The sequence below is a fragment of the Perognathus longimembris genome, chromosome 4 (assembly GCF_023159225.1).
Source record: "Perognathus longimembris pacificus isolate PPM17 chromosome 4, ASM2315922v1, whole genome shotgun sequence".
In the NCBI taxonomy this organism is placed as follows: domain Eukaryota; kingdom Metazoa; phylum Chordata; class Mammalia; order Rodentia; family Heteromyidae; genus Perognathus; species Perognathus longimembris.
The window spans coordinates 81,065,000-81,088,048 of NC_063164.1; the positions used below are offsets into that span (position 1 = coordinate 81,065,000).

The window sequence follows — 23,049 nt, forward strand, 5'->3', positions numbered from 1 at the left end:
TTAATCCATTTGGAACTGATTTTGATGCAGGGTGATATGTAAGGATCTAGTTTTAATTTGTTGCAGGTGCTGAACCAGTTTTGCCAGCACCATTTGTTAAAGAGGCTGTCTTTCTTCCATCCTATTTTGTTAGCTCCTTCATCAAAGATTAGGTAGGCATAGTTCTGCAGGCCCATTTCTGGGTCTTCAGTTCTGTTCCATTGGTCCTCAGGCCTGTTGTCGTATCAATACCAATATGACTATAGCTTTGTAATACAGCTTGAAGTTTGGTATTGTAATTGCTCCAGCACGGTTTTTTCTACTTAGGATTGTTTTTGCTATTCAGGGTCTTTTATTGTTCCATATGAATTTCTGGATTGCTTCCTCTATTTCATTTGAAAAATAATGGTGTTGGGAAACACTTGGGCTCCTTGGCACAGGATGAAACTTCCTTAATAAAGGCCTGGAAATGCAACAAATCAAAGAAAGGTTGGACAAATGAGACTGCATCAAACTGCAGAGCTTCTGCAGGGCAAACGACATAGCTTGCAAGATAAACAGAAAGCCCATAGATCGGGAGATCTTTACTGGCCATACAATGGACAAAGGCCTCATGCCTAAAATATATGCAGAACTAAAAAAATTAAATTCCTCTAAAACAAATTATCAAAGAACCAACAGTCCCCTCAACAAGTGGGTTAAAGACTTAAAAAGAGACTTCTCTGAAGAGGAAATGAGAATGGCCAAGAGACACATGAAGAAGTGCTCTACATCACTAGCCATAAAAGAAATGCAACTCAAAACAACATTGAGATTCCACCTCACCCCAGTAAGAATGCTCATTATCAGGAAAACTAACAATAACAAATGCTGGAGGGAATGTGGCCAAAAAAGAACCCTACTACATTGTTGGTGGGAATGTAAACTTATTCAGCCACTCTGGAAAGAGGTATAGAGACCCATCTCAAGGTGAAACATAGAGCTCCCCTATGACCCAGCAGCCCCACTTTTGGGCATCTACCCAAAAGATTACAAGCAAGACCACATGAAAGCCACCAGCACAACAATGTTCATCGCAGCACAATTTGTCATTGCTAAAATATGGAACCAAGCCAGATGCCCCTCAGTAGATGAGTGGATCAGGAAAATATGGTACATATACACAATGGAATTTTATGCTTCTATCAGAAAGAATGACATTGCCCCATTAGTAAGAAAATGGAAGGACTTGGAAAAAAATTATACTAAGTGAAGTGAGCCAACTCCAAAGAAACATGGACTCTATGGTTTCCCTCATAGGGAATAATTAGTACCAGTTTAGGCTAGTCACAGCAGAGGATCACAAGAGCCCAATAGCTATACCCTTTTGAATACATAAGATGATGCTAAGTGAAATGAATTCGATGTTATGGAGATGAGTGTTATATCACTGTTGTAATCATTTTCAACATACCATGTGAAACCATAGCTTCTTGTTGTTGTTTCTCTTGTATCTCCTTCTTGTGGTTGTGCCCGAACTATCACTGTATCTCATCTGAATACCCTGGATACTGTATATACATGTTTAAGAAGACAAATGACTCCAAAAGCAATACTTACAAAACCATTTGGTGTAAACCAACTGAACAACTCATGGGGGGAGAGGGAAAGGGAGAGGGGTGGGAAATGAGGGAGGAGGGAACAAGTTATACAAGAAATGTAGTCACTGCCTTACATATGAAACTGTAGCCCCTCTGTACATCACTTTTACAATAAACAAATAGGGTTGGGGATATGGCCTAGTGGCAAGAGTGCTTGCCTCCTATACATGAAGCCCTGGGTTCAATTCCCCAGCACCACATATACAGAAAATGGCCAGAAGTGGCGCTGTGGCTCAAGTGGCCCAGTGCTAGCCTTGAGCAAAAAGAAGCCAGGGACAGTTCTCAGGCACTGAGTCCAGGCCCTAGGACTGGCCAAATAAATAAATAAATAAATAAAATATATATAATATTTTAGTGTTTAGAATAATTATTAAAATGCAAATGATATAGTTAAAATTATGTAACGATGTTGAGTATGAAAAAAATTAAAAAGACTAGAATCAAAGAAAACAAAAAATAGAAATGGAGAAAAATGTATAGGTGCAAATTCAAACACATTGATTTTCAAATAAGTGTAATATAACTACAGTCTATACAAATTAAAAGACAGTGAGTTTATTTAGTTCGATAAAAATGCTTGATCCCCATAATTGTTACCAATCAGTTAAAACTGAATGAGTAGAAAACTATGCACCATATTAATGTAAGAATTTCTTTTAAAAGAACTAGCTGTAGGCTGGGGATATGGCCTAGTGGCAAGAGTGCTTGCCTCATATACTTGAAGCTCTGGGTTCGATTCCCCAATACCACATATACAGAAAATGGCCAGAAATGGCGCTGTGACTCAAGTGGCAGAGTGCTAGCCTTGAGCAAAAACAAGCCAGGGACAGTGCTCAGGCCCTGAGTCGAAGGCCCAGGACTGGCAAAGAAAAAAAAAAAAGAATTAGCTGTAGAATGGAGCACACCTGTAATTCCAGTATTTGAGAATGGAGAGTTTGAGATCAGTATATGCTACATAGCAAGGTCAAAGCCAGCCATGTGGAAAGAAAGGAAGAACTTTCTTAAAACTGATGTTATGTTCACATTACCAAGTAGTCTTAAAGAAAAAGTATATTTTTAGTGGTAAAGAATAATTTATAATGTAAAGAAATCAATTCATTGGAAAAATCTAATAAAAATCCTAGATGCTAAGTGTGTGTATGTATGTATAAAATAACAGAACTTCATAAATCTAAAATGAACAAAGAAATGAGCAAATCTGCAATCATAGTTAGTGAAATTAATATCCATCTTCTAGGAAGTGACAGAAAAATTAGGTAAGAAGTAGTAATGGTAGAGCATTTGAGCATTATCAACCAAACCAATACAAGAAAACTAAAGAATACACATACTCTTCATCACATATGAAGTATTTAAGCCTAAATCCATTTTGAATATTAAGACAAGCACCAACAAATGTCAATGGCCAACATGTATTTAGAACAGCATTTAAATTGCAGAATAAGATAAGGTTAAGGACAGACTAGCATGGCAAATTAGAATACTGAAAACCCACAATCACAAAGTTATTCTGGATACAGCCTGTCAAACTTTCGAATGGGACTTCACTGACTTAGAGACAATACATCACATCTGAGGGATAGGCATAAGCATATGGCAGTTGCTCACAAATTTGTATAAGCAGAGCAAAGAGTTGATGATCTGAGGAAGTTGTCTACCCCGTGGTATCTCAGACTTTCAACTGCAAAGGAATGGGGAAGAGGCAAGGGATATTTCTTAAAGTCCTTCTAGGAGGGAAGACCTTCCCCACGTAATAAACAGTCTGGAACAGAAGAACAAAGGGAACATGTCAGTTAGTAGGTTGTCCATACACCACAAATATACCTGGAATATTGCTGTGGCAAGAAGGAAAAGACTTATTTTTGTTTCAAAGTATTTGAGATGCCAGAGGCTCACACCTGTAACCCCCAGCTACTAAGGATGATATATGAGGATCACAGTCCAAAGCCAGCCCATGAGATTCTTATCTCCAATAAACTACTCAGACAAAGCCAGAAGTGGAACTATGGCTAAAGTGGTAGACTTCTAGCCTTGAGTGCAAAGAGGCTTAGGGACAGCAGCAAGGCCCTGAGTTCAAGCCCCAGGACCAGCAACAAAATATTTGAAGCTTTCAAGGAAATGCATTAACCTAAAGTTCCAATAGAATGAAGGATTGAGTCAATGCAGACCATGTACACTCAGCATGTTAAAGCAATGGCACCAAGATAAGCATGCACCTTTTTCTTTTTTGGTAAGTTTGGTAAGTTTTGGTAAGTTTGGTAAGTTGTGCTTCAGGCTTGCTAGTCTAGTACTCTACTGTTTTAGCCATACCCCTAGCCCTTGTAGAGGCTCTTTTTGTAAGCAAATATCTAGTTTTGGTTGCTTTTGTGTATATGTCTGTACATGTATGGCAAAAAAGCTAACATTATAAGAAAACTTAGAGAATGTGATCCATTTAGAAAACTAAAAGCAAACATATCTCTGGCCTAGAAATTAGAATTATGAGATAGACTTGGAATTATAATCAAATGATGAAAAATACAATAGAAAATGAACATTATACATGAAATTTTAGTGGAGATAATGAAACAGTCAAAGAACTCTAGCCATTCTGGAAGCGAAACACATAAATTAGGTACTTAAAATAGACTGATCGCACTTAGGAAAGAGTCTATGAACTTGGAAACAGGTCCAAAGACAATTCTCAAACTGAAAAATCAGAAAAGATAAAAATGGAAAAATCCAAAATCAAACAGAGCATCTGAGAAGACACATAAGGAATACCAAGTGATATATACACAACTGGAGTCATGAATTTTCTGAAATAAAAGCTCAAGAAACTCTAGGCAGGGCTGGGGATATAGCCTAGTGGCAAGAGTGCCTGCCTCCGATACACGAGGCCCTAGGTTCGATTCCCCAGCACCACATATACAGAAAACGGCCAGAAGCGGCGCTGTGGCTCAAGTGGCAGAGTGCTAGCCTTGAGCGGGAAGAAGCCAGGGACAGTGCTCAGGCCCTGAGTCCAAGGCCCAGGACTGGCCAAAAAAAAAAAAAAAAAAGAAACTCTAGGCAGCATAAATTCAGAGAAAAATCCATCTTTTGTAAAATTGCTGAAAACTGAGAAGCAATAATCTAAATCAAGTAAAACAGTAAAGACCAGGACATGATATACTACTATTTTTCAGGTGCTTAGAATGAAACAACCAACTAACTCTATCTACTAAATGGTCCAATGGAAAGAGTGATATTGACAAAAATGTACAGCACTTATACACTGACATGTTGAATTGAAACCTTTTTGTGTAAGTACTTATGTAATAGTAATAATAAATTTATACAGTAAAAGAAATGGAGAAATAAAGTCATCTTTAGCTAGACGAAAGCTGAATTTATCTCCACTATAACCATCCTAGAAATCATAGAAATTCTTTATGGATAAGTGGAAAATACACTTGGAAATGGAGGTCTGAAGGAAGGAATAATGAGGGAGGCGGTAACAAGTTTGACAAGAAATATACTCACTACCTTATGTATGTAACTGTAACCCCTCTGTATATCACCTTGACAATAAAAATTAAAATAAAAAAGAATAATACACTAAGGAAAAAAATCACTGAGTTACTGAATAAAATGTAAATGACATTCATGTAGCTTAATGAAACAATTGTATTCTTATGAATATATTTAATATTTTAGATGTGTTTATAAAACTATGCTTTGCTAAAACATTTTTACAAAGTACAAGGTTTATGGCATGAGCATAAAGTATAAACAAAGCACCAAAGGTGAAAGGGACTGTGTTGCTCTCTGTGAAGTGTCATCTGTTGAAGATAGACTGTGATAAACACACATTGTAGTCTTTACAAACAACACTCAAAAGTAGATCAAGGGAATTATAACAACATTTATATAAAATAGGCTATTCAAAAAATGTGATTCATTCCATATTCAAACAGAAAAGGAGGAAAAGAGGAATAAAGGATGGATGAAATTTTTTAAAAAAGCAGACATCAAGAGGGGTGAGTTAAATCCAAACTCACAGATAAATAAATTTAGTCAATTAGAAATAGACTTAACACTCCAAGTAGAATGAAAAAATTCTCACAATGGATTAAAAAGTAGAATCTATATGTTTAACAGCAATGTTTTAATATAAAGACATTGAAAATAAAGGGATGTGAAAAGACACATTTTTAATTAGTATATAAAAAGCTGAGGGGACTCCATTAATGTGACCTCAAAATGAGTATCATTGTAAACACTTTTACGGAAGATTAAGGACCATATTATCAAGAGACATGACTCTTGGTGTACCTTTAATAATAGATAATTAAAAAAAATAAGTAATAAAAACTCAACAGACCTAAAGGAAGGAGAGAAAACATAACTGGGATTTTATATTGTTCAGAAAAATGAGGAAGTATACAAAAATAAGTAGACATAGAAAAGATTTTTTAAAAGTACTGTCAAATACTTGCCTCTTATAACACACAAGAAATAGCAGAAAACATAAAAATGCATGTTGTGAAATTACATATTCTGTGGCATAAAAGTATTGAAATAAGGCAGAGTATATTCTCCCACAACTATGGACTAAAATTAAAAATCAGGCCAGGTTCTGGTGGCTCACACCTGTAATCCTAGTTATTCAGGAGGCTGAGTATCAAAGTTCAAAGTCAGCCTGGGCAGGAAAGTCTGTAAAACTCTATCGCCAATAAACTACTCAGAAAAGGCTGGATGTGGCACTGTGGCTCAAGTGGTTGGAAATTATTCTTAACCAAACCCGCTCAGGGAAAGCAACCAGGCTCTCCAAAAAGTCCAAACACCCAAACCAATCAAACAAAAATCAATGAAAAAGTGATACCTAGTAAAATCTTCCCAGCTATCCAAAATTAAATCCATAGGCAACAGAGGTATCAGGAAATATTTTAAATTAGTGATTATAACCATACAACAATAGGTTGTAGGATGTAATTAAGCCGGTTGTTAGAGAAAAATCAATAGCTTCACATATTTATTAGGCAATAAAATAAAATAAACACTGACCATTGAAGCTTTCTCCTTAAGTATAGGAAATATAGTTTAAAAAAAAACACTAAATGAAACTTCAATGAAATTGATAATGGACCAGCAACAGAGATTATCAACAAAGTTTGATTTTTATGGCCAACTGGTAAAATTATTATCAAAGACCACTCCCAATGCTATCAGCACAGTGGATGAAAATATGAGATATGAGCTGTTTGTCTATACCTTAGCATCTTATATAAAATAAGGGCTCAGATATAAAATTTCAATGAATAAGAAAGTCTAGTCTGAACCAGCCTAAAATCTTGGATCACAAATAGGAATCTTACCTGATAAATTATTTTATGCTCAAGTGTTGTTACTCTTCACAGATGAAATAAAGAAAAGCAAAACACATATCTGCCTTTACCTCTGATTAATTTTATGGAGCAGGTCTTTTTCAACTAAGAAGAATTTACACTACCTTACCAATTTTAGGGCACTTGATTTCCAAATGTCTAAAATGTCTCATCAGAAATGATGAGTTGCATAGGAATGAAGTACAACTGGCAACTTATACACATGAACAGTAAGATTACCTTTTCAGGCTAGATGGTTATGGGTCTTCCTAATTTATCATTCTTAATCTCAACAACTTCACCACAGCTTTAATGAAATGTATTTAAAGATACCCAATCCTTTTTCTTGTTAATAATGTAAAACATCTTTTCAAAAACGTAATTTTTACAAAAAAATAAAAAGGTCTCCAGTGTACAATCTAAAGGCACATACTATTATGTCCCTCACTTATATTTCCATCAAACATACTGTCATCAAATACTGTCATATAATGGTATAATGTTGGTTTTACCCATTATGTACTATACCATTTTTCCCTGCCAGTGTAATTTCATAGAATATTTTCTCATGTACAATCCATACATCTCAAGATTATTCCTAGGCCCTTCCTATTTCTCCAACTTGCATCCTAGTACCATGTATGCACCTTTGTAGATCATGTTTTTCCTAGCCATCTTAACAAAAGAGCAATAAATTTTAAGTTTTGTGTCCTCTTATGAGAAAATTGTATAGAAATCCGAAATGTAGCTTTCATTTTCATACATTTCAGACATCTTTCATACAGTTCACAAGTTAAAATATCTGGAATAATTTAAAGTAAGTACACTGTCAAGCTCTCTGGATTTAGTGTGGATTTCCACTGGACTATCTTTTCCTTTTAGTACTGAGTGGTAAGAGGACATAGCTGCTACCTGCTGTGGTGTGAGAAACTCTTTCCTCTTCTTTTGAGAAATGTGTGAATAAGAATGGCTTTTAGATTATCTTTCACTGTATTATAAAACCAGTCCTAGGCTTGCTTTAGGTTACTTTTTATTACTCTTTTCTAGCTACTAGCCTTTTTATTCAGAATTCTAATACCAGTATTTGTAAGAGACAGCTCTGAGTCTTAATCTTTATGCATTGACTACTACTGAAGCAAATGTGTGCTTTACCATTTGTTATTTCTCAAATTTAGTGGTCTGATTTTACTTTTTTCAATTGCCCATCATTTTCACTTGTCATCTTTGTTTGTTCTTTTCAAATGATCCTCACAATTTTTTTTAGCACCTTTTAGAAGCATACATTCTACAAATGTGCTTATGGCATTAAATCTATTTCCGTACTGAGTATCAGAGCCCTCAGGACACACATTGCTTTTTTTGGTTGCTGTAATTGTTATTCATATATCACACAATTATTTTCTTTGCTCACATCTTTTAAGAAAAATGATAGTTAATAAATGGAGATTTTCTTGGCAGTTATGTCACAGACTGGCTGAGGATTATACCTGAATCCCTGTCAGAAAAGCACCAAGATGGAAGGTGGGCGAGAATGAGGGGAAAAATGAACAGCAGCACTATAGGCACAGGAATGGCAAGCTTATTTTGCAGATTTCTACCACTGTGCCTTCTAATAAACATAGTAATCAAAGTAAATAGCACTCTAGGACTTATTTTAGAAACAGATGATTCTGAGGTGGGGGAAACACATGTCCCAACATTCTACAACAAAGTACTAAAGAGGCTGCCACTGTGGACTCAGAGGAATAGGTTATATAGAGGTTAACTTGTGATATTTAGATTAAGACTCTTTTCCTATTTTACTTGTACACAGTATTTTAAAATGTATAACCTTTTTTGTTGATTTTTCTTTGAAGAACAATTCAGGGTACACAAGTATACTAGGTATAGTTTTTCTGAATGTTTTTCTAAGGGCATTTGCCTCAATTTTTAAGCACTAATTACTAATTACTGTATTAACCTGATTCAAAAATACCCTGAATAACTGAAATCAAGAAAGGACAGGAGTGACAGGAAAAAAGGATCCTTAGTTAATATACTTGGGATTAGAATAAGCCATTTAACATGGTATGGGCATGATAAAAACTAAACGTACACTATCTCACAGTTTAAAACAGTTTTTAGAAGCTTCCAAAAAATACTGGCTACTAGAAAGAGAATTACTATGCATAATTTAAGTTTTCATATCAGAGAAATGCAGCACTTAGTAAGACTTTACAAGGAAGATTCAAATAAAACACAAAATAAGCCAAGTAATTGTAAGTAGTAACAACTTTATTTTACCTCAACAGTGCTGAAATGCAAAAGATATTTTCAGCAACCAGATACAAGTAGCATATATCTCATCATTAACATCAACTGATTAAAAACAAAGTCAAAAAGTTCAGTAAGCTTTTACATATTGGAATCTTGAAAGCCAACTGTCTTTTGAACAAAAATTTAAATTTAAGCAGAACTTTATTTCCAAACATGTGAATCAATTATGTCTTCATTATTAAAAGCTGAAAAAACACAAACTAACTGGATTAGAGTGATAAACTCGAATAATAGAAAGAGTTAAATATAAAGAATTCCTTTTCAAACGCGAAAACTCACACATACTACAAACCAAAGACACTGTGTAATTTCATTCCTAATGAAGAGGAAGTCTTGCATATGATAGGCACTCAATATTTTTTCAAAACAACTGAATCTATAATTTACATTATCCTATGAATGCTTCAATAAAGTAGAGCTCATTATCTGTATTAAAAGTTTGCAAAATACTCTGTGTGCTGACAGTGCTTTCTTTATAATCCAGGAACATTAAATAATTCCAATTACCCACCCACCCTTTTCAGGAATACACTGGATATTTTACCCAGCAGAAGTCATGTATGTTCAAGTCAGACTAGTTCATCTGCCTAAGAATATGTTGCTATTTGTTGTCTCTCGAAGATAGCTGAGTTGGATTTTCACAAAAATTTTCAGACAAGGTTCTATTGTATTTTAGTAATAATAAATAGTATCTACAATCCATATTGTGTGTGTGTGTGTGTGTGTGTGTGTGTGTGTGTCTGCGTTCTGACAGTGCTGTGGACTAAACCCCAAGTCTCTCAAGTAGTAATGAGCACTTTTGGCAATGAGGTACAACTGCAGCACTTATCCACAAATTTATAAAGACAGCTAATAAGATTTCAAATTTATGCACAAAATTTTACATGGGTAAAATAATAACTGGATATTTGACAATTTAGGCTGTCACTTAGCTCTAACTTAAAAATGAATCAATAATGGTAATAGCACTTTAAGAGACCTGTGTTAATTATTTTAAAACAATTATAATGGAAACCCTTAAAAGGCACAGCTTTCATGTTTTGTCATGCAGTACAGTGGTCAAATTTGGGGATAATTTACAGTCAATCAATCTACCCAAATAAAGCCCATTTAAAGAAAATATGTTAACCTGAACTTTCAGCACTGAACAAAGTCCTATTTTCAGAAATAATTCACTTTTTGAACAATATACAAGCCCAGGTGAATATAGACCCCCCCACACACGGGGGCAGGCACACACACACACACACACACACACACACACACACCCTCACGCAATTCATGCAAGGTTTTCAATCGCCACTTGAAGATAACTCATGAGTATTCAAGGAGGTAACATTGGCAAGCCTTAATCATGGCACCTTCATATTTGTGCTCCAAATACAAATACATGTTAAAACTAACAAAATGAAAAAGGCACAGATACAGTGCTTCTAGACCTTAGGTGTAAAGAACAATTTTAATGGTTATTTTTCTAATATATAATAGTTAAAACCACTCACTACTTTTTAAGTGTTGTCTCAGTGACAAAAGGGAAATGGCAGCTGTGTTAATTTAAAGCCAAGACTACTCTAGACAGAAACTGTACCTATTTTGAACAGAATGTCTATAGTATGGAATGGGGAAATGGCTGGGACGAGGTTATTAGAGCACTCAAATAGGACTACCACAACAGTTTTTAAAAAGCATTGCTTCAAGAACTCATAATACCAAAAATATACATAATAAATAAAAAATAAATCAACTTCCATATGATTCACTAGTATAATGGTAGGCATTATATTATATGGACATTTTTACAAACATAGATACACAGCACAGTGTTTGACATTTTTGGTACAAAATGTGCTACCAAAATCAAAAAAACAAAATGTAATAAGATACAGAGTAAGGGAGCAAGCTGAAATGTTCAATATATGGTATTACTTCTAGAGTTATTATAGTTGGAAATTTAGACTGAAGCAGTGAATTATTTCACAATATGCATTTGATATAAATGGGTACACCATTATTTTTTAGTATACTTTAACAAAATTCTATGGCTGGGCAAAATGTTTGCTTTTTCCTAAGGCTATAAGAATAAAAGTGCATATTGTAGATAAGTTTATTTCTAATTGCACATTACAAATTTAACAGACTTAATCTTTCAGTAGTGTTAAGGAAGTGAATTTCTACTTGACAAGATCTTCTGTAGAATTAAAGTTGATTACCAGGTAAGAATCTTGCTTCTAGCCCAAGGAATTCTTCCAATTTTAAGTTGTCATAACAAAGACTCAATTAAAACAAGATATTGAAGAAGAACATAATCTTTTCAGACTCCAGTTTGTTGTAGACAACAAATATTTATTTGAAAATGTTCAATTTAAAGATGAATCACTCCTGATGTCTTAGGAATGCTTCAGTAAACATTTAACAAAGAGATAGTAAAATAAAATCCACTTTATAACCTCAAGCTTCATAGTTCTCCTTTTATCCTGAGGTCAAAAACAAAATACACAAATTACCCCAATTTTAATCTAGATAATAAATTTATATGCCAACATATAGGTATATGCATTCGTGTTTCTCAGTGACACACTTTTTTCCTTGCAGTCAAATATAAATCTTGCCTAAGAAGCGCATTGCTAGTGCTTAAGTTGGATATAGTGACCTGACACTGATCACTCCTGCTTTTCTGCAACAACGTACAAGAAGAAATCTCCCGACTTTGAGTAACTTTGTTTTTAAAGCTAAGATTCATTAGAATAAAGAACTGGCCCATATAAAGCAGTTTATAAATAGTTTATCCTGTTCACATTATACAGAATTTCAATCATTCATAATGTTAGTATAGTAGCTGAAACACAAAGGAAAAAATGTGGGGAAAACATTCTCAGTGTAGCCCGACATAGTCTACGTTTCCCTCCTTTAGTCTGCATCTTCCACAGGCAATAATATTCATTCAGTATTTAAAGGAAGTGGACTGTCCATGATTCAACTATTATCTGGGTACCTCATCCAAAGTGAAATAAAACAAATAAATTCAATAATGAATATGTGGAATCAAATTAATGTATCATCAAGGGTCTTCCTTATCTATTATCACAAACATCCCTGTTGCCTATTTTAAAAAATTCTTCCAAAAGTTAAAACACAATTATTCCTTAATACCCTCAAAAGCAAAAAATATATGTGCCATTCAGCATACAAAAGTTACACATTAAAAGTGCATATATATCTTTCTTAATTGGCCCACACATTAAATTTACATTTGGTCATTCTTACTATTTAACAAGTACAGAATTCTTCATATAAACGTAGGTCATTATAAATAAAAAAAAATTACTTCAGCAAAAAACATTTCCTTACCACAATCTTAACCTCACTCAGTTCTCAATTATTGTAAACTCAGATAAACCCAGTTTCTTGGACAGTGAACATATGGACAAACATCACAGATTTTACTGAAAATTTGGGCTAGTCATTGTGTATTTGCCCCTTGAAATGAAAATAAATTAAACTGAAACAATGTATTGCCATAACCTACCCTGAAGGTAAGCAGGTTCTTCAGTACTAACAGAGCTCTGACTGGAGACATTCCTGATAATCTCCAGTTCAAGAGCTCTGAAGGAGAACCTAGTTTATACTTTGAGATAACATAGGACAAACCCTATAAAATTAATTTCCTATTCTCAAAATAATGGAAGATTCTTTTGAAACTTAGTATCTTCAGTTATCAATATTACTGCATTATGGAGCTAGTGCAATCTTGCATAGCCTTGGTCAAAATGCAAGGCACAATAAAAAAATTATTCTATGAACAAGAGAAGTCACTGAAGATAATTTAAGGCCTTGAAGTGAATTAATCAGTCTAATTTAAAGCTGAAGTATAAACCATAAATTATCCACCTGAAATGCAAGCAATATGACTTTCCAGCTTCTGTTCTGTGGACAAGAAAGCAGAAACAACTCCCACTTGTGGTCTATATCAGAATCCTTCTGCACCTGGAGGAGTAAAGTCAGTCCTGATTTCTACTGTCCATGGTAATGTCAGGACTGCTTTAGTCGTTTGCGTGGAATGCCGAACTGTGGACACTGTGCAGATGCCAGTGCTCGAAAAGCTTCTGCCACTAGGTGAGGGTGAGACTGAATCATGGCCTTCCACCCAGATGTTTCCATTATGTCAGCTGCTTGGCTAAAAGACAAAATAAAATGGTAACCATTAATGAATCTCTCCCAAATACACCATGTTGTCTTATCTCTTGCTTTTTGTTATATGAATTCTGAAATGTCTAAACACTGCTAATTTTCTCCATGCATTCAAATCATTTAAATTTTCTTAAAATTTCTTATTACTGTTTCGTTTCAAGTCAAAGAATGAATTTAAAAAAATTTTGATCCCTGAAGTATGTATTTTTTAGTTTCTTATCTTGCTCCCCTTAACTGAGGCTGCACAATGCTGCCTGAGCAAAATAAATGTAACTATATTATGCTTTCTCCCACAGGTCCCCTTCCATATATTTAAGTCTTTGGAATGAGAAACCTGGTTCCTTATGCTAGTTTCCTACTTTCTCTGTCACTTTCCACTCTTACTTCAATGATCTGGCTTATTATTCTGCAGTACTGAATTGGTTATTATACCTATACATTTAGTAGCATGCTGTCAGAAAGATAACTGAGTAAAGTTACCCTTTCCTTTTCTCTCACTTTTACCAGCCAACATGCAAATAATATTCAAATACTACAGATTCCTCCTTTAAGGTGCTTCTTATGGACTTTGATTTCTTTCTAGTCTCATTGTGACCAATCAAGTTTAATCTCTTTGCTAAACCTTACACCTCAACTACCACAACCACTCCAACTTCCTCAAACTCTACTTTCCAACCTGCAAGCAGGAAGTTTGTTAAAACTGAAACTTGATTATATCCCACACTTTAGTGAAGACTCATTACTCTTTCAATAATGTCTAAGTACTAATGTTAACAGGTTTTGTGCAATCTGATCTGCTTTCTCTAGCTCCTTCTCATTACCCAACTCACATACAACTACTACTACACTAGTGTGCACTTCTGTGGTCTTTCACATATTTTCATTACTAAAACGGTGAAAATCGTTTATTCTTTCTTCTGATATACACTTTCCTTCTGCTCTTCACCAGACAAGCTCCTACCAGTATTTCAGATCTTTATTTTTATAATTTGCAGGAAAGGCTTTAAATTTTGGTTGTTTTTGCTCTGGTACATGTCCTTGAACTCAGGGCCTAGGTGCTGTCTCTGAGCATTTTCATTCAAGGCTGATGGTCTACAACTTGACCCACAGCTCTACCTTTGACTTTATTTGTTTATTTTTGTTTTGCCATCAGGATTGAATTCAGGGCCTGGCCGCTGTCCCGGAGTGTTTTCACTCTAGGCTAGTTTGACTTTGAGCCACAATTCCACATCCAGTTTTTGGAGGTAAGAGTTTCATGGACCTTCCACCTACTGGGGTTGGCTTTGAACTATGATCTTCAGATCTCAGCATTCTGAATAGGTGTGAGCCACCAGCACTCAGCTTACTTCTGGCTTTTTGATGGCTAATTAGACATAAGATTTTCACAGACTTTCCTGTCCAGACTGGCTTTGAACCACTATCCTTCTATCTCAGCCTCTGGAGTAGCTAAGATTACAAGTGTGAACCACTAGCAATTCTCAAAAAAAGGCTTTCTTTCTCTGACCCCTAGTTGAAACTAGGTTCCTTTGCTATATTCTGTAACAGTTATTCCACACATTTTTTACCATCATGGCTTAATGCAAATTACTAATTTAATTAAACTGCAACTATATTATAGTACTTGAATAGAGGGGAACATCACAGTTGTTCTCATCACTATATATTCTCTGTACCAAGCACAATGCCTTGAAAACTTAAATAATCAGCTACCTCTTTATACTTCCCTACTTTGATTCATGCTATCGTTTCTGTCTGTAATGTCTGATCCATCCTTCTCATATCTGCTTCTGTTACTCTTGTTTTAAGGTTCAGTTCAGCATCTGCAAGAAGCCATTCCTAAATTGCCATTTATCTATCGTCCTGTACCATATTAACTTATAAATTGCATAGTTTATCTATTTCTATTAAATTGCTCAAGAAGAAAGATTCTTCCTCAAATGTTTGTTATGCAGCCTGTCAGCATGTTGCTTAAGATATAATGTTACATTAATGTTTTCTGAATTAAATAGTAGCTGATATCAATAAAATTTTATCTGTCAATCATTGAATAGGAGTATATCATGTAGGTATTTACATTTAGAAACACACTGATAACTATTAAGTATCTCCTGAGAACTTATACTATAACTTTTCCAGGGCATTTTAAAAGGCTGATATTAGTTCTTCTTTCCTTTCTTCCCCCTTTTCCTCACTGTCCTTTTCCCTTTCATTTCCTCCTTTATTTTTATTTTTTTTGGTCATACTGAGAATGACCTAGGGCCTCCTAGCTACAACTCTATCAGTTGGGCTATACCTTGTCATTTTTGTTTTTGAGACAGCCTCTCATTAACTTTGACAAGACTAGTCTACAACTTGCAATCCTCCTGTCTCTCTTTCCTAAAAACTGGGATTTTGTGACTGCCACCATGCTTTGGTTAATTCTTGAGGCAGGTCTTACTATGCAGCTCAGGCTAGCCTCAAACTTGCTATCATTCTGCCTTTGCTTACACGAGGCTGAGATTATAGTTATGTACCACCGAACCTGGATCCAGTATATTTTCTTAATTGTAAAACTCAATCTTAAAATTAGCTAAATAAAAAAAGCAGAATTGTCACTTCCTGGGACTGGTAAAATAGCTTAAGTGTAAGACTGCTTGCCTAGCAAGTGCAAGGCCCAGAATTCAAATCTCAATATTACCAAAAAGAAACCTGTCATTTGTTGTTAATGCAGTGTATTTTAAATTAAAACGAATTTTGCCTCAGATAATATTATATTATCGCACTGGGTAATACAGAAGACAACCAATGATCTGAAAGTTGATAATATTTTTTACTTTCATAAAACAGAATTCATAAGCAAATAGACATTCAGTTAACTAACTTTATATGCACTAAACAGACAAAAATAGTAAATAATTCAGTCAACTAACCAACTCATTTCATTGTCTTTAACATGGCCCTACTCCCCCCTCCCTTTCCTATATGATTATTTAAAATGTTTTTTTTTTTTTTTTTAATTTTGGAGAGTCTGTTAGGTACCCCAGGTTGGCTTGGCACTTGTTATGACCTTTAATAGTTTGAAATAATGGAATTTAAGAGTTTATAGATAGGCCTGGGAATATGGCCTAGTAGTAAAAGTGCTCGCCTCGTATACATGAAGTCCTGGGTTCGATGTCCCAGCACCACATATATAGAAAAGGCCAGAAGTGGCGCTGTGGCTCAAGTGGCAGAGTACTGGCCTTGAGCAAAAAAGAAGCCAGGGACAGTGCTCAGACCCTGAGTCCAAGGCCCAGGACTGCCAAAAAAAAAAAAAAAAAAGTTTATAGGTAAAACTTATGAAAAGTGGTAAAAACTTTTCAATTTTTCACCTCTCTTCCCAATAATAATAATTTCAAGGAATAGAAAAGTCACACTAAAAATGAGAAAAAGAAAAAAGTTAGATCCAAAGATCAACGACTAGATCCAATGATCTAAGATGAGAAAGATAGTAATCATCCAACTTCTAGGTTTACTATGGAAAGGGAAAAAAATCACAGTGCTACCATTTTTGGATTGTTAGGCAACGTAGTCTACAGCATATAAGGCAAGGTTTTAGGTAACTCAAGAAGCAGTCACTTGGCATTCAAAAATGAAGACTTTAGAGCCTAGTATACTGGTACTCATCTATAATCTCAAAACTTGGAAGGAGGAAGTAGAAATATTGTGAATTCAAAGATAGCTTGGGCTACATAGCAAGACTCATGTACTGAACAGCAAAATAACAAAAAAAGTATAAGCTTAAACTAGGCATGGTGGGGCATGCCTATAACCCTGGCTTGGTATCTAGGGCAGTAGGACTACAAGAGTAAGGCTAGGTTTGGAAAATAAAATCTTAAGGAAAGTCTGATTTATCTCAGCAGCAGAGTGTGTGCCTATTATAATGCCCTTGGATTTAAGCCTCAGTACTGAAGGAAAAAAGAAGTGAAGACTTTCAGTGCTTACAATGGTATTTTTTCCCCCAGTCCTGGGGCTTGAACTCAGGGCGTGGGGTCTGTTCCTACGCAACTTTTGCTCAAGGCTAGCACTTTACCACTGAGCCACCGCACACATTCATAAATGTGAAGACTTTCAAAGGAAATTTGGGCAATACACTTCTCACTGGATTAAATGGATACTTCCAACAGTAAAGTATCCGTGCTAGTTTTCTTTAAAGCTGATCTACCAGGAAATATATAGCCTAAGAAATCCACTAAGTTGTCAATTTTTTAAAAAAGTAACTGGCAATCTGTTTCATATAACACCTGGATTCATACTTATGGTGAAGAAGAAAAGGCTATGCAAGCAATTTTCATTTATGCAGATCAGAAACTGATGACATCTTACTTGGTGTTCCAGTTTTTCCCATCTTTACACCCAAGTTGTCGAAGTACACTGCACCTGCATTAAAGATTTAAACACACTTAAAGCACAATGAAAAAATTGTTGAGGGTGTCATGTCAAATGAAATACATGCATAGCTTACCGATTAATAAAATCTATGGCTTGTGCTTTCAACTGTTCTGCACTGTGCAAATCTGCAAGGACAAGGGTATCAGCAACATTGTCTACTGAGAGGTTGCTACACAAAGCTTCTTCACACATGACCTTCAGCCGTTCCAGTGCATACTATCAAAGAAAAATACAACCATTAAGCACTTAATACAATTACGAAGTCTTCAAATACATGACATTTGCAACTTAAGAAATGAAGTTAAACTAGAATATTCTCTGACCTAAGGTTATTTTAAGTCACTGAATCATTGTTTTAACTTACTATAAAGAAGACGTAATCTGCTTTAGAAAATTTCAATTTACATTAGTGGAAAATACATTGTATTATTTTACTGTTAAAATATATGCTAAAAGCTACCATAATATTTATAACTATTGAATATATGATATATTCATAACTCTCAGTATAATTCTTTTTCACTATTTCATACCTGGATTATGGAGTATGGAGAATGGAGAATCACTGCCTTTTTCTACTACTCAATCTTTAAGAATGAATGAACTGATAACTAATCAAATCATATTAAAACCAATAAAAACTCCTTCAGTTATTATAGTATATGTTTTTAGCAACTTTATTGAGGTATAGTTGACCTACAATAAAATGCTTATTTAGGTTTACATGTTGGTAAGTTTTACATTCATGAAATCATCGACTAACTATTCCAAAAAGTGAATTTACTCATCATCCTCAAAAGATTTTTTCCTCTTGTAATCTTTTCCTCTTTGTCATCTTTTTCTCTTTTCCCATCACAGGCAGCCTCTAATATGTTACCACTATAAATTAGTTTACATTTCTCTAAGTTCCTATAAATAGAATCAGAAATATGTACTTTTTTTATCTGATTCTTTTCCTATGATGACTAATTTGATTCATGTGTGTAACTGTCTATATATAAATAGTTCAATCCTTATTCCTGAGTAGTATTCAATTACATATAGATATACCAGAATTTGTATATTTACTTTTTGGTGAATATTTGGGTTATTTCCAGTTTTCAGCTACTATAATATTGCTGTGAACATTACAAATTTTATATGGATATACGCTTTTCACAGCTAAAAACCTAGAAGTGGATTTATTCAAGTACATGATTTTAACTATCTAGAAAGTGCTAAAAAATTGTACAAAGTAGTTAAACCATGCTAACTCTCATTAGCAGTGTCTGAGAGTCCTAATTCTTTTATAACTTCTGAACAGTATAATCTTTGTAGTACTAGCCATTACTGAGGTGTGCACAGGCATATCATCATGGTCTTAATTTATATCTTCCTGATGATGTTGGGATTTAAAAAAATACATTTTATTTATTTCAGAAGTGTGCAACCATTCTGTATACTCTTGCAAGTAACAGATTCTTTAAAGTTAAAACTTAAGAGTTCTTATAATACAGACTAAATATAAAATACAGACATACACAATGTGCTTTTAGGTCTTAGACACACTAGATTTAAGATTTCCTGATACCTTTGCAGCTTTTCTACCATAAAAGAAATCATTATGCAAAATTATAAAATTGTTAAGGTATTTCTCTGCCTTCCATAATGTCATATTAAAAAATTAATTTAAGAATATAGTCTCTATGAAAGTATACAAATGTTTTCATTAAAGAAACACTATATGTGAATACTAAGAACCTCCAAATTGCAATAAATTTTATATGCTAGTATATTCTTATCAGATGGATATAATATATGTATATACACATATTCAAAACTATTATGCTTATATTTTAAATCCCTATCATTCTTTCTCATACAAGATATTTTTACAGCTTGTCATTTGCTTAAACAATCTCAGTTCTGTATTATCCTACTGTATGCTATTTCATTAAACTCTCAAGAGCCATCTACAAATCGTATAAGTTAATTCAATACTTTAAAACAGTTGGGAGTTTTCATTTGATGATTGCCTTCTATACACATCAAGCTTTAGGATACTTTCAGCTCCTTAAAACCTAATTACTTACTTTGTCTGCAGCTGCCAACAAGCTGTCAGCCATTTTATCAAGATTTGGTGCTTTTCCTGTGTAAACAAATCTCATCATTTCCTTAAAAACCTCAGGGTCTAAGTCATTTATTTCCACTTGATTCTGTTATTGAAAACAACACAGAAAAAGTTTAAAAAATACATACATACAAATCAACTAATCTGAATCTTTGACAATAATTAAAATGCCAAATCTGAACAAGAATAATTGCGACTCAAATACACACACACACACACATTTTTGAAATTGATGTATGTAAATCTTCGCTAAGTGAATCAGCCAAAGTAAAGTAAGTCTAAAAAGAGCATGTATTTTGTGGGAAACTGGAACCATTTCTAGCTTTAAAGTAGACATCTTCATACTCAGCTAAGCACTACTATATGGGAATATAAATCCCAGTATCTCAATATTAAAAAGACTAAAAAAAATCCATAGGTGAAACAAAATACATTCATGTCTAGTTTCTGACTTCTATCTTAGAGAATGATGGCTATTAACACTTCCTTGTTAGATTTCCACATTCCAATAAAATGACTAAGAATCCAAAACCAACAGTTGTATCCTTAGCATTAAGCAAACACAGGAGCAGAAGGTGTTGGGATAAAGACGGCTCACTGCCTAAAGAAGACTAGTTGCTTTTTCACTTCTGTATATTGGTGTTCAGTTTTCTCCTAAGACAATGAAGCTAAACAACATCAGGTTTTCTGACACCTTATTATCAATAACATTTGATACCACAGATATCTCCCCCTCATAGATATCACTTAGATGTCATCTGAATGTTGGGCACTGCACCATGTGTGGAAAGAAAGATATTTTATTACAGCCTCTATAATTCTACAAAGCTAGACTACATGAATAAATTGTCCAGTGGGAGCCTTAAAGCTCACGTGTTATGCAACTAGCAAAATAAAATATCACCATTTGATCTCTAACATAAATTCATTTCTAAACGACAGAGACAGAAACATCTGAGATTACTGAGTATACAGTAATACTGATGCAGTATGTCCTTTTTGTTAAATCTAATACTTATTTGGTGTTAAGATTTAGGCATGAGTTTTGCTGCTAGAAAACAAGTAAGAAAATTAACTTACAATGTCTTGAAATGGGGAATATATAATTTATTTTTTGGTGGTACTGAGTTTGAACTTAAAGCTTCACATTGACCAGTCAGGCATTGTTACCTGAGGCATAATATTCCCAGCAAGAAAGAAGAACATACAATTTAAACAAAGACCTCTCAATTAGCTAGACTAACACAGCATCAAATTCTCACCTGCTTCTTTTGGTGGTGTTAGGACTGAATTGAATCCAGAGCCTTATATAGTATCTAGGATGGGTAGATAAGGACTCTAACCTTGAGATAGTCACTGTTTTCCTTCCAGATGAGCTTCACCACAGCAATTGCTTGGAATATTCACTGAGCCATTCATACTGAGCTACATCTATCATTGTTACACAACATGTTGTTTGCTATGACTGACAAAAATTTCACTACTCATTACAATACAAAAATAAGAACATGCACTTATATTTTAATATACAATTAAATATTACAACTATCAGCCATTTTTACCTTTTTGCTCTCTTCCATTTCATGTTCAAACATTGCATTAAATACCGGCGATCGAGCTGCACAAAGATTGAGCATCATTATTTAATGCACACATTTGTTGAAAAAATATATTATTTTACCCAAAAGTATAAAGTACCTGCAAGCACAGATTTATGAGCTTTAAATTCTTGTCCTCGCACAAAAAAACTGCAATCTGTAAATCTTGTGTTTTCCCAGAGATTACCTAAATCTTCTGCTAGTCGACATTCAGGCACCTTCAAAGTATTTGTATTAGTATGTCCTGATATGTTTACTGAATCTTGGACCACACTCACCTAATGAAAAAGAGACAGCAAGAAAAAAGACACAAACTAAGTATTATCAATCATTAATTACTACATCAATACTTAATATTTTTATCTTTAAAGTCATCTAGCTTTTTCAGTACTGTTGATCAAAATAATCCTAGTATCAAGGACATGAATTTACAAATGTAACAAACAAAATGAGAGAAATTACTTAGGAAAACTTAGAAGAGAGCCAGATCTTTTTATTTCAGTAGTGACAATTTATGTACATAACAGCTTATCAATTTGTTAGGAAACTCAATTATTATAATCACAGACACTATTTTGTAACAGAAAAGCCTCTATATGTCAAAGGAAACAAGGAAATGGCATTTTTATGAAGTGGAAGAAGAAAGCTTTTACTTTTTCACTTATATTTCAGGCCTCTTAACATTTAACTTTTAGAATACATACCATATGACTCAAATATAAAGACATAAAATTATACTGCGTGATATATAAATTGAAAACTTCTTAAAGTGTTACACTTACAAATTTTAACTCCACTAGAACGGATTAAATAGCTAGTAAAATTTACTTTAAATATTAAGTAAAAGAATTCCCACAAAAACAACCTGTATTGCTGAAGTTCATGAAAATCTCTTATGGAAAATCAACAGCAAGAGTAATAATAATTTAACTTAGTTTGATTTGTAGAACTTTTATTTACCTATGAAACAAATAATAAAAGTTGGTATGACTACAACAATTATTTTTATGTAAATTCAATGTTACATTTATGTAAATTCAATGTTAAAAATCATCACCCACTAAAATATATAAAAACTGAATAAAATCCTAAAACACTATTAGCTAAGTATGCACAGGATATACAAAATGTATTTATAGGAAAATGGAAGCTAAAAATGGACAGACTGGGTAAAAATTATTAATATACTAATACATGAGGTACAGTAAGACCAACATAAAATGTTTTAGAATCTGGATTAACGTAGGTGGACATCCATTTTGTTAATTAAGGAACACTTCCATAGAAAAATGAGAACAGCTTTAGATATTAGCTATTCTCCCACCAACTCACATTATTAACTTTTCTGGAATCCTAAGTTTCATGGAATGACCTAATCAATTCATCTTATTGTACAAAGATTTCAAAGTGATATTAAGACAACAAGGTAAACAAAATACCTTAAATCTCACTGCTTGTATGAGAAA

The 23,049-nt window shown here is 34.0% G+C and overlaps 1 protein-coding gene across 2 annotated transcripts in view; it reads right to left on the reverse strand.

Annotated features, from left to right (window-relative positions):
- Positions 1-10,796: 10,796 nt before the first annotated feature.
- The window catches only part of Spopl (speckle type BTB/POZ protein like), a 42,745-nt gene continuing 30,492 nt past the window's right edge, over positions 10,797-23,049 (reverse strand). Inside the window, exons 6-11 of one of the 2 annotated variants that reach the window (XM_048345544.1) lie at positions 21,684-21,861; positions 21,548-21,603; positions 19,948-20,070; positions 17,949-18,091; positions 17,810-17,863; positions 10,797-13,454 (exon numbers count right to left, since the gene is read on the reverse strand). In XM_048345544.1, the coding sequence (XP_048201501.1) occupies positions 13,310-13,454; positions 17,810-17,863; positions 17,949-18,091; positions 19,948-20,070; positions 21,548-21,603; positions 21,684-21,861 (699 nt within the window). In that variant the 3' untranslated portion in view covers positions 10,797-13,309. The remainder of the gene's footprint in view (positions 13,455-17,809; positions 17,864-17,948; positions 18,092-19,947; positions 20,071-21,547; positions 21,604-21,683; positions 21,862-23,049) is intronic. The other variant, XM_048345545.1, reaches the window with a different exon arrangement.